General features: G+C 35.1%; 1 protein-coding gene across 1 annotated transcript; it reads left to right on the plus strand.

Annotated features, from left to right (window-relative positions):
* Positions 1–8,884: 8,884 nt before the first annotated feature.
* LOC112518017 (BTB/POZ domain-containing protein At5g48800-like) lies at positions 8,885–12,623 on the plus strand. The gene is made up of 4 exons (XM_025125524.1): positions 8,885–8,946; positions 9,925–9,991; positions 10,128–11,279; positions 12,014–12,623. The coding sequence occupies exons 1-4, from the start codon at positions 8,885–8,887 to the stop codon at positions 12,539–12,541; spliced, it is 1,809 nt and encodes a 602-aa protein (XP_024981292.1). The 3' UTR covers positions 12,542–12,623.
* The last annotated feature ends 821 nt before the right edge of the window (positions 12,624–13,444 follow it).

Genomic DNA, 13,444 nt, shown 5'->3' on the forward strand with positions numbered 1-13,444 from the left:
TTTCACTTTTGGGAAGGTTTGAACCTTTGTCCAGATACTTCTAGAGTTGTACAAGGACCGGTTCTGAAAAGACCAGTCTTTTTAGGCAAAAAAAACTGGGTCGGATTCTAACGGTTCTTGGCCAAAATTTTCGGACAAAATCTAGACAGACGATGCTCGTCTCTAACATGTCCTAACCGATCTTTTTGGGTTTCTTTTTAAAATAAAAACTAGATATATAAAAGAATGAACGGATAATTATTTTTTAAAAATACCTGAATTACCCTTTGGCATGTTTGAGCTTATGTTTATATGGTCGTGTATGGGGTTTCTTCTAAATGTTTCTACTATCATTTCACCTTTATATATGTTGTTTTCATTTATATCTGATTTATACAAGACAACCATATTGTTGTTATTTCTAGGGACATCTATGTGCTCTTACTCCAATCGATTTTTAGGGTTGTTTGTTTATCTCTTAATAGTTCCATTAAGAGGCAGCATCTGAATCGTTAAGAGGTGAATCATGTTTGACAAAAAAAAAATCCGTCTTCTAATGGTTTTAAAACCCTCTAAATGATTTTGTATCATGGATCTCCCTTAACCATTCAGCGTCTTAATTTCATCATAAATAATTATTAAACAATTCTATTTCATTTTACATTATATCATGAGAGCCTCTTAATCATTCTGACCACTTAATTGTTTTGCACCAACCCATTCAGCAACTGCAAAACAACTCTTTACTAAAATTGTTTTAACTTCCATGAATGAAATATAATACGACAACGAGCAAGGAAACTTGATGTTGATACCTTAACAAATTTGATTAAGCAAGGGTCATGTGGAAGTCGACATTAAGTCACGTGATTAAGCACCCTGAAGTTGGCCCATTGGATGTCCTTACAAGGTTCATGTGCAGGCTTGAAATGATTCAGTCTTTATATATATACAGTAAGGGGTCGTTTACCAAATACTTACCCGATAAGTACTTACCGGTAAAATTTAACTATATCATTTACTTAACGAGTAAGATTTTAGTCCACCAAAATAACATCGTATTCAACAATTTACCTGGTAAGTGCTATATCGTGGTAAGAGTCATCGTCCTCACTTACCGGGTAAGACTCTTTGTCCTTGTCTACCGAGTAAGATTCTTGGTCCTTATCATATTCATCCGATAAGGTAATGTGACTTAGTAAACCCGTTTACCCAGATAAGCGTTTGGTAAACAGCCCCTAACTCTTTTTATTTGAAAGTATAACTGAAAAGAATTATTGTGTCAGACCAATTTCTAAAGACCTATAAAAGCTTTCAAAAGTCTTACTTTGTTTATGTTTTTGTTAAAGAATAATCAAAAAAGGGAGAGGCTTAAGAGGTCGTTTATCAAACGTTTATTCGGGTAAGTGAACACCAAGTCACATTATCTTACCGGATGAATATTGTAAGAATCAAAAATCTTATCCCGGTAAGAGCGAGACAAAGACCAAGAGTCTTACCCTGTAAGTGAGGGCGATGATTTTTACCGCGGTAAACGCTTACTTAGTAAATTGTTGCATATGATACCGTTTTTGTGGATTAAAATCTTACCTGGTAGTAAATTTTAGTATTAAAATTTTACCGATAAACGTTTATTGGGTAAGTGTTTGGTAAACGGCCCCTTAGCGACTCTTTTTCTTTATCCTTTTTATCAATCTTAAAACGATGAAAAACCCTTTTTGATTTGCTTGATCTGTTCAAGGTGTTGCTCACTATTTGACGAGGCTCGACCTGCTCAATATGCTCGATGAGACTCAATGGAGAACCTCGAGTTTTGAAAATCGATGCCAAACGAAATTGAGAACTTAGATTTGAGAACCCCAAAATATTTGTCCTCTTTTTGCATTATTTTCTAATTTATCTCTATATTTTTACCATTTTTCTTAAAAAGCAAACGCTACTATATCTATACTATATTATAAAACATTTGATAAAAACTCTTAAAAACCATTTTCTATGCACAAAGTACTGTTTATTGATGCATATTACTTAAAATTCAAGATTACAAGTAAATTATGCGTAAGTACAACTTATTAAAGCCTCATTTTTCAATTTGTGTAACTAACTATAGATAAACATAATCAAATACGGGATAGACATCTCATTTTGAATATAAAAAAATTAAAATATAATTAAGATAATCATTAATTATTAAAAAAAACTTAATTATTATCTTTATAAAAATATATTATTAAACGATAAATAAATTACTTCGTGATTAAATTTAAATTAAATTATAAATAAAATATTAAATTAAAAAAATTGCACAAAAAAAACGAGAACTTTAAATAGTAAATTTCATATTAATATCGATATATATTTTTTCCAAATTTTTATGATATCTTTAAATTTATATTTTATTCAAAAATAAAAACATTTTTGCTTCCTCAAAACTACTAAAAACTGTATTATATCGACAATATAAATAATAAAACAAAACATTAAAATTTGAGATATATCTCGCTATATTATACAAACACCCTTTTAATTATTCAAAATAATATAATGGATGGAGTTAACAAAAAAGTATAATGTATTTTTAATATATAAATGAAAAAAATAAATTATAAACTTATTTTAGTTGCTTTTTAAATATTTTGCGCATGCTCTGATTGATATTTTTTGGAACTTATCAATCAATAAATTTCCGAAGTAAAATCCTCCCTTTAAGGATAAAAAGAAAAGAAAGTCACTTTTGGCCCTTTTGGATAAAGAAATTACAGACACACCCCTTCTTTTTGGAAACCTTTTTGACTTTAATGATGCCTTGTATTCTACTCTACAAGTCAAACCTACCTACTGTGGTTCTTATTCTCATGGAGTCTACTTTGCATGATTTCCCTTTTCTTTCTTGCTTCCATCATTTTCTTTTGCATTTTTTATATGTATCATACCATATTTCTCTACACATACATATATGAAAAACTGAAGAACACCCTAATAACTATTTATATATACGGTATGCATATATACATACAAGTAGTTGCAGATGTTCTTTAGGTTATGTACATATTATGTGCATGTGCATACTAGACAAATTACTTGTATTCAAACTAATAGTGACCACAGACGGATGTCCAAAAACATGTAGTATATAGAAGTGTTGCTTTCATTAATTCTTTACTTGAAATTGGGCATTTGAAGTCATGAAAGCAATAAGTCCTTTTTGTGGGCATGCTCACTTCAAATGAAAAGCAATTGAGAGGATACATATAGTACACTACCACACAATGTGACATGAATATGATTAGCTTCGAGTATTCTTTTTTTTTTTTTTGGCCCATCGTGCTCATTGTGACTTGTAACCATGGTTCGAATACAACTGAACTGAGTTGAATTTTGGTTAATATGTGCAGTTAGACAAGTTTTGCTGCTTCAGATGCGTTTGCGAATGTATGTATGAGGTTGGTTTCTGGTGAAAACAACTGATGTTCGTGAGAATGTGAGAACAAGTAAAAGTATCTTTAAACTATGTGAAAATGTTCTCGTGAGAGCTATGAGATAATTCTGATACCGTGTGAATGTAACCTTTGACTTCATGTAAAAGTTATGTGACTATTACAATCTTCACATAATATAGTACATTAAGGGGCGGACCTACAAAGGCCCTAGTAGCGTCTCGTGCACCTGCTCAACCAATTTTTGCAAGTAAATCTTTCTTGGTGCACATGTTAAACTTTAAGGATGTTATGGGATATTAGGAAATATAAGAGGCATTAACCAAAAAACCGAAAAAGTCTCTCCGAAATCAACCAAAAAAAACCCCGAAAAAGTCTTTTGAAATCAATCAAAAAGCTTAAACACTTGAATTAACCAAAAAAAGCTTAAAAAGTTTCTCGAAACAGTGAAATTCAGCTAAAAGCACAAACCAGACACTTAGCAGACCGTTGATTCATCTTAAAGGTGGACCCACTTGATAAAAATCTCGGGTCTACCGTTACATAAATTCCTTTGTTCTCACGTTCACATAAAATTAAAAAAAAAATTCTAACACGATTCTAATTATATATACACACATATGTATCTATATATGTGTGCATGTGTTAAAGAGACCTTTTAACTTCAATAGTACGGTAATCATTCAAAAATGTTAATATCACAAACATTATGGATTTGTAGATCAGATATATTTTATAAATAAATAAAAACTATAACTCCATATAATCTTCATCAATTATTTTCGTCATCGAAATTGAATTCAAAATCTTCCTTGACTGACATCAACTTATGGATAATAAATTCCCGCTCTCAGTTAATAATTAGAATCATTAATATTTAATTCAATATTTCATAAACTAAAAATAAAGTAAAAAAAAAAAAAAACCCATTCGTGTACTGAAAATAACCTGTTGTAAAACGTCATACTGCAAGCTACCTCTTAGAGTCTCGTCACGGGTTTAACGTGACGGCAAGGCCACACCATAATGCTACAAAAATGCGTCGTTAAAACCCTGGTTCTTTAAAATATCAACAATGATTTTAAAAAAATTAATTCAAATAAAATTTATATAAATATAGAAAACAAATGTATTTCAAATACCCTTTGATACATGTGGTCCTTGGCTTGATTTGCATTAAAACTCGAATGGAAAATGGTGAGATTTGGTTGACTTTGACCCAAATAAATCTTTTTGTTCTTATTTACATAATAAATAAAATAATAAATAAATAAAATAATGGGGTGGGGGAAGTCATCATGCAATGGCCATCATCATAATTAAGGTGAGGGCTCAACGGGCCCCAATGAGCTAACATGACCCTACCAGCCCAGCTAGCCCATTTGGAGTTGGGTGGGTAATCATTTAAAATTATCAAAAATGTTATGTAACCTACCTCTACTTTTGAAAATGTTTCCTTTTACCCCCTACTTTGACCATTTGGAGTTAGGGATGTACACATGATGAGTTGGACGGTTTACGACATTTTTACGACCCAACTCAATTGTGACGGTTTCAAAAATCTTAACTCAGTCCAACTCATTCAAAAGTATAACCCAACCCTTGCGGGTTGATGCGGATTGGGTTGGCGGGTTAGTAGTTATATGAATCTGATGAATGAAATATGTCATAAGACTTAAGCTTATAGAACCAGATTATAAAACGTCATATCTAAAAAGGTTATAATTGGTTTATAGAACGTTCTTGGGCATTTCAAAAAGTTTTTTTTAGAATAAAGTGTCGTATTAATTATTTTATAGAATTGCTTTGAGAAGTGTCATGTAAACTCGTCTATTTATAGGATACTTGTGTCATATGATACTTTTCAAATAGTGTCGTATAACGAATACGATACTTTATTTTTAAAACGTCCGAAAAAATTGTTAAAGACAACCAAAAACATTTTATAAATATATTGTAACACTTTCAAAAGTATCATATTAGGACGCTTTTAAAATATATAGATATGACATTTCTCTTGTTTCGTCCTAAAAAGTATCATGTTATGACGCTTAGACATTTTAAGCATCTTATAAACATAATGTCATAGTGAAATGCTATAACTACTAGCATTTTTTTCCACCAAAATACAACATCAAGTGAGGGGGTCTTTTTTTTCCATCATTCTTTGGTGGTGAATCACTTTTCGTGACTTATACATTTAGCTAAAAATAAATACATTATATAATATTTTACACATTATTAATATATATAATAAATATAATTAAGATAGATATATAATATAATAAACTAGTATATTATATATATAGAGGCAGGTTCAAACGAAAACGCTAAATATTTAAAAAAAAGAAAAAAGTCGTTAATGTACAAAATCATACATAATTCAGACACAGACACACACACACACACACATACATATATATATATATATATATATAGGTGGAGGTTCAAACGAGTACACCTCCATTTTATGAGAATGAGATAACACCCTTATCACATGCGATAATACGCGTGAGGGGACGTGATGGTATGTGGAAGACGTGTTCTACGACTTAGGTCGCGCCAAAGGTTGTCGGCGTCAAGTGATGGTCTTGATAAATTATAGTATTATATCAAGAACATTCTTATCACATGTGATAATATATGTGAGGGGGCTTAGTGGTGTAAGGGCGACTTGGCCCGCAACCAAGATCGAGCCGAAAATCACCCACGTCTCTGACTCAGTATCACATGTGTATCATATGTGATGGAATAATAGTATCACATGTGATTGTCTATTGATAAAATGTTGTTCTTGCATTCTTGTGAAATGAGGGTGTTCTATATATATATATATATATATATATATATATATATATATATATATCACATACAAAATCATACAGGTTCAAAAGTAGTTCGGTTCCATTTTTTTTGACGTTAATGTAAAATCACATGTGATTTTGTACATTAACGACTTTTTTTCTTGTTTTCTTAAATAGTTAGCGTTCTCGTTTGAGCATTCATCTCTATACAGATATAAATAAAATTTTATCGAAGTTGTATATATTAGTGGCGGATTAACGGGGTTGCGTTGAACCAGACCAACCCAATTTCAACCCCTTTAATTGATGGTTTGTCGGTTTAACGGGTTGACAGTTTAACATATTAGATTTAATTGAGTTGTTAGCAGATTGGGTTGAATGGTTGCGCGGTTTTCCCGTTGGGTGGGCAATCATTTAGAGTTATCAAAAAAGTCATTTAGCCTACGTCTACTTTTGAAAATGTTGCCTTTTACCCTCTACTTTTTTAATCATAATTTACTAGCACACATACTTTACTTCATTCACGGTGAAAGCCGAAAGGCATCATTTGAAGAAAAGTTGTTTTGAGCATAGTCAAAGTGTTTTGACCTTTTTGCCCTTGCTTTAACAATTTTTATATCCGCAATTTGAGAAGCTTTTCTATCATTACGTCTACTTATTTCCGTTATCTGAAATTATACGGTTTGTTTCATTTGATGGTTTGTTTTCTCACCATGCAAATAGAGCGAGACCCGTTGATTACTTGATCCAAAATGGCGTTTTATGGATATCGACATTCAAGTTTGGTAAATTTGGAGTACGATTGTTGCTTTTAATTTTGTATCTTTATTTTTAAAATCTTGAAAGAATATATAATACAGAAACGGTTTTACATGTGCAAGTAATGATATTTCTTTTTACTAGAAGGGTACTCGCGCAATGCAGCAATATATATCTCGATTTTAATGTTTATTTTATTCTTTGTCTCTATCAATGTTATAATACTACTAGTAAGAATCATCATTTTCACATACCTTATCAAAAAATACTCTTGATCATCAAAAATGGAATATTGGTAAGCGACTAAGGGGTCATTTACCAAACGCTTACTCGGATAAGTAAACACCAAGTCACATTACCTTACCAGATAAATATGGTAAGGACCAAGAATCTTACCCGGTAAAAGCGAGACAAGAACCAAGAGTCTTACCCGATAAGTGGGGGCGACGACTCTTACCATGGTAAGCGCTTACCGAGTAAATTGTTGCATACGATACCGTTTTCGTAGACTAAAATCTTACCCGGTAAGTAAACGATAGTGTAAATTTTACCGGTAAGCATTTACCGGATAAGTGTTTGATAAACGACTTTTAAAAGTCTTTTCATACACTTATCGAATAAGATTCTCGATATCTATTATGTTTCTTACCGTTACCTAATAAGATTACAATTTCCGCAAAGGCTATAACGATTTTGATGTGAAAATGAGATGATGATGGAAGATGCTCTAAATGAGCAATGAGGACACAAGGTGAAACTTGTCAAATCCATATAACAACCTTCATTTTTTTGGACTTTTCCTCCCCCATAAACGGACAAAATTACTATTCTCTCCCTTCCTTTATTTGCTTTGATTTCGGATGTCACCGTCTTTTCTTTGTTTTCTTCAATTCTTTTTATTGGGTTTTGTTAATTACTTAAACAACACTTTATAAAGACGACTACGCACTTCAATTATATTCATAGATCCAAAACTACTCTATACAATATTATAAAGTCCTTGGACTCGGTCAAGTTTCAAACTTCATTAAAGATGAGGAGAGATTGTGAGTTTACTTGTTTTATTTGTCGTATATAAATATTATATACTTTAAAAAGATCTCATTGTGACCACGGAGGTTCAAATGTGGCGACTCCAGGCTACCCGTAAAGCAAGTGGTCGCTCTGGGATTAGTCAAATCAATTAGCGGGTTGGATATACAGATTAATAAAAAAAGATGTAATAATCTCTATCGTGGTGATAATTTTTTGAGAACTCTCTTAAATTTAGAAAATTTCACATTCTATCTCATACTTTTTCAAATTTGATGAAAGTTTTAAAAGATCAACATAGAAATACTGTAAAGGGTACCAAAGAAAAGGAGGAATGCAAAACTGTCTATTTTTCAATTCTACTTTTTACATAAAATCATCATTTAGTTAATTAAAAAAAAAGTAATAACTACACTACCCTTTTCCATAACTTTCACATATCTTTTTTATTAACCATGAGTGTCTAAGTCAGTTTGCACCCATCTTACCTCAACTACCTGAAAAAAGGTCAGGAAAATCTCTAGTGGTCTTACAGGACTCGAACCGGTGACACCTGGAGGAAAAAAAAAACAAATACTTAAATCTTATTGTCAGTTAAGCTAACTGTAGAAGTTTTACGGATACAGCGATGGAAGTTAAGAAAAGGGTAATTACCCTACCACCAGCCAATTAGTTTGGACGATTGCAATCTAATGGTTTTGCATATTTTGACAAAAGAAATGGTCATAAAACAGGAAAATCCTCCATATGGGGTTATGTCCCCCTCCCCCCTCTATCTTACTTGTTAACCCCACACACACTAAACCATACTTCAATATTACTACTACTCTTCTTCTTCTTCTTCTGAGTTCCTATTTCTCTCTGCATCTTTTCATGGACCATCACCAACCCCAGCTCACCTTGGCCAAGACCTCGCGCCATCGATATAATGAATGGTAAGTGGTTCTATATATTTTTACATGGTATCAGAACAAGTCTACTATTCTATAAACTCGACACTGTGAAGCAATATGTGCTCGTCGAGTCCCCTCTCAAACACTGAAACAATTTGTGATTGTCGGGCATTTGGTGTTAGAGTTTTACATCTATTTAGATTTTGATCATTTAGAAGCTTCCTTCTTTCCTTGATGGCTTTTTTGGAGAGTAATTTAAAGTGGTTCCATGTATTTTTACGATCTATTACTCAATTTACGTTGGTTCGGTTTGGTTCTAGTGAATGTTATTTGGTTAATGGTGCGTCCGGTGTGGCTTTGGAGAACTAGAAAAATCCTCAATGACCTTGCGGGACTAGAACCGTATGAGGAGGAGCCCCAAAGGCCCAAGCCTTGTTATTTCTTTCTAATTCTGATATATTACATAGGCTTAGGTGATGTTTACTAAAGAATTACCGGGTAAGCATTTACCGATATCACTGCATGACAAGGACCAAGAATCTTACCGATTAAGAGACGTAACAAGGATCTTACCCGATAAGTGAGGGAAAAGATTCTTACCCAGTAAGTGCTTACTGGGTTTAAAACACTTACCAAAAGTCATTTTGATGGTCGAGAATGTTACATGATAAAGTAAGTGAGGATAATTTCTCTTGCCGGTAAACGCTTACTCGGTAGACATTTAGTAAACAGCACCTAAGACCTAGTCAATTACTTTACCGGGGGAGCATAGCAAAAGTCCGAGAATGTCACCCGGTAAGACGAGAGGTAAGGATCAGAGTCTTACCCGGTAAGAGAGGGTGGTGACTCCTAAGTTGTAAGAGCTTACTAGGTGATAAACGTTTACCATCGATCCATTTTGATGGTCGGAAATGTTACCCGATAAACTCTTGCCCACAAGCGCTTACCGAGTAAGCGTTTGGTAAACGGCCTATTTAGTATCCAATCATCACCAGTTACTTAAAAGGGTTGTTTTTGCAGGATATTTCGTGATGTCCCGAGTGATATAACAATAGAAGTGAATGGCACTGCGTTTGCGTTACATAAGGTTCGGTTCTATATTGTCGTAAACCAGTGATCATTGTTTGATTTTTAATGCTAATGTTGCAGATGTTGTCTGAAGAAAAAAGTCGTAAGAATTTAATTTACGTTCTTGATTCAACAACAGATGATGTTTTGTGCAGTTTCCCCTCGTCTCTCGTAGTGGGCGAATCCGAAAACTGGTCTCGGAACACCGGGAACCGGCTATATCACGAGTCGAGCTTCTTTGCCTGCCTGGAGGCAGCGAAACATTCGAACTTGCAGCAAAATTCTGCTACGGTATCAATTTCGAGATCACACCGTCGAATGTTGCTCAGCTATGTTGCGTTTCCGACTACCTCGAAATGAACGAGGATTTCTCGAACAATAACCTCGGATCCCGTGCCGACGAGTATCTCAACTACGTTGTCTGCCAGAATCTCGAAATGTCGGTTGAAGTGTTGAATCAGTGTGAAAACTTGCTTCCTTTAGCCGATGAGCTCAAAATCGTTAGCCGATGCATCGATGCTGTTGCATCGAAAGCGTGTGTAGAGCAAATAGCGTCAAGTTTCTCAAGATTGGAGTATAGTAGCTCGGGTAGACTTCATATGAGTAGACAGAAGTGCGAAGCAGATTGGTGGATCAAAGATTTATCGATTCTTCGGATCGATTTGTACCAAAGAGTCATCGTTGCGATGAAATGCCGTGGGGTACGACCAGAAAGTATCGGGGAATCACTTATGAATTACGCCCAGAAGGAGTTGACAAAAAAGCCGAATGGTCAACTGAAGGTAGCCATGGCTGGTGGATCGAGTGACCACGAAAGACTCGTGGTCGAAACCATCGTTAGTCTGCTTCCGGTTGAGAAACTTGCAGTGCCTTTAAGCTTTCTTTTCGGGCTGCTGCGAAGTGCTGTGATGCTCGATTGTACGGTTGCTTGTCGGCTTGATCTCGAGAGACGAATTGGATCGCAGTTAGATATAGCCACACTTGATGATCTTTTGATCCCATCTTTTCGGCATGCGGGTGACACTTTATTTGATATCGATACAGTTCATAGGATCCTGGTTAATTTCTCGCAGCAAGACGGCAGTGATGATGATCAGGATGGTTCGGTTTTTGAATCCGATGGTCTTGATTCGCCCTCTGAAACGGCATTATTCAAGGTCTCAAAGCTGGTTGACAATTATCTCGCGGAGATAGCACCTGATGTAAACCTTAAGCTTTCTAAGTTTGTAGCCATCGCAGAAAGCTTACCGGCTCATGCTCGTACAGTTCATGATGGGCTTTATCGCTCCATTGATGTTTACCTAAAGGTATGTCGTCTGTTCCAGAAAAAGAGTTACAGGTTGCTTACTAAGTGCTTATAGCTTCTTACCGAGTAAGCAGTTCTTACCAAATAAGAGATAATGTTGTTTACCAAAAATGTTGTTGATTGAGATGTTGACCCGGTAAGAGTGGAGAGGCTTACCCAGTCAGAGCATCTTATCCGATCAGCGCTTATCTAGAAATACTTCTCCCCTTTAGTTCGACGCTTAAGGTCAAACCAAGGATTTTCTAAGGCTATGATTGTCAAACTAGCTGATCAGCTGGCTATTGGCTTATAAACTAGCTGATAAACTAGTCATGTTTGTTAAAAACTAAAAGGCCGTTTACCGAAAACTTATCCGGTAAGTGCTTACCGGTAAACTTCAACACTATTTCTTAAGGGGTAAGATTTTAGTCCACCAAAATAGCATCATATGCAATAATTTACCCAATAAGCTCTTACCGTGGTAGGAGTCGTCGTCTTCACTTACCGGGTAAGACTCGTGTTCCTTGTCTTGTTCTTAGAGGGTAAGATTCTTGGTCCTTGCCATATTCATCCGGTAAGATAACATGACTTGATAAGCGCTTACCTGGGTAAGCGTTCGGTAAACGGTATTAGATTACACAATTCTAACACAACGGGTATAACCGGAAAAGGGTGAAAAACTTATTGAAAAGTTATGTGAAGTAGCTTTTCAAAAGCCTTATCAAAGGGGCTTTTAATTAAGCTCAATAAATGCAGGCTCATCAGGGTTTATCAGAACTAGACAAAAAGAAGCTCTGCAAATTGATTGATTTCCAGAAGCTTTCACCGGAAGCCGGTGCACATGCCGCACAGAACGAACGGCTTCCACTTCAATCAATCGTCCAAGTTCTATACATCGAGCAGCTAAGACTTAGAAATGCCTTGTACTGCTCAGAGCTTGGTGAGAGCCACAAGCTGCCGGTGCACCACCAGTCATGGCGGATCAACAGTGGTGCTCTCAGTACCACCATGTCTCCGAAGGATAACTATGCATCATTAAGACGAGAAAACCGGGAGCTGAAACTTGAACTGGCTCGGTTAAGGATGAGATTAAATGATTTGGAGAAAGAACATGTATGCATGAAGATGAATATGGAGAAATCTAACTCACGTAAATTTATGAGCTCGTTTTCGAAGAAAATAAGTAAACTCAACCTTTTTGGACATAGTTCTTCAAGGGGATCAACCTCTCCATCAAGAAATTCACAAAGAACTGATTCTAAGGTAACGGTGAGAACAGAATGAAGCAATTTGTTTAGGAATCATTTTGTCTATGTTTTAATTTTGATCTGGGTATTTACGGTCCATATATAATTCGATTTTGTCTTGTTTCTCCAAGGTTGTATATGATTTGTCTAACTTTTTCTCCGTCGGTAGTTAATGCTAGTCATTGTTTGAACTTGTTGGAGTACCAGATCGGTTAGACTTGGCCTATTTCTCCTGGATGTATGTTGGAACCTCCTCTCTCTCTCCTTGAGGGATGTTTTGGAGAGTAATCCCACATGGGGCAGGTTCCATTAGGAACCTAAAATTGATTAAGATGAGAAACGCCTGCAACACGACACGTGACATATTCATTAGGAATATGGATGTGTTATTCATCATGAATATGTGATTCATGATGAGTAACGCTTCTATAGTCGTCATAAATATGTTATTCAGGATGAATAAATTCATCCTGAGGAGGGATACGTGGCACGTTGTGGACGGTTCTCGGGTTCCTAATCAGTTATGGGTTCATAATGGAACTTCCTTCGGTCCCACATATTCTCACAGGACTAATAGCATAAAATCTCAGGCAAAGACCAATTGACCTTTAACATTAAGCTCAAAATTTGAACTTTTATGATCCAAAGAAGGATATATTGTACTGTTCTACTACTGTGACCTTACAGAACATAAAGACTATGATCACATGCCGCTTTCTGCAGAACTGGAGTGCTGAGTTTTAAGGTTTTCGGCAACGGGAAGTTTCATTTCAAATATATTGGATCATTGTACTAAAGTTGAAAGACACCCTTCGTTTGGGGGATGTTGGAATGCTGCCCACCTTCTTCAGACACGATTTCAAATTTGAGCTTTTCTTCTGTTGTTGATCATAATTTGTGGTTATGGCCATTGCTGAGCCATTTCTATTAAGATAATAAT

This window comes from Cynara cardunculus, assembly GCF_001531365.2.
Source record: "Cynara cardunculus var. scolymus isolate 2C chromosome LG 9, CcrdV1, whole genome shotgun sequence".
Taxonomy (NCBI): domain Eukaryota; kingdom Viridiplantae; phylum Streptophyta; class Magnoliopsida; order Asterales; family Asteraceae; genus Cynara; species Cynara cardunculus.

What these genes read in the sequence shown, in the direction of transcription:
- LOC112518017 (XM_025125524.1), top strand. Translation starts at nt 8,885, where the DNA reads ATGGACCATCACCAACCCCAGCTCACCTTGGCCAAGACCTCGCGCCAT. An exon ending in CTGCGTTTGCGTTACATAAG is followed by an intron (nt 9,992 to 10,127) that starts GTTCGGTTCTAT and finishes TGTTTTGTGCAG; the next exon opens with TTTCCCCTCGTCTCTCGTAG. An exon ending in CCATTGATGTTTACCTAAAG is followed by an intron (nt 11,280 to 12,013) that starts GTATGTCGTCTG and finishes CAATAAATGCAG; the next exon opens with GCTCATCAGGGTTTATCAGA.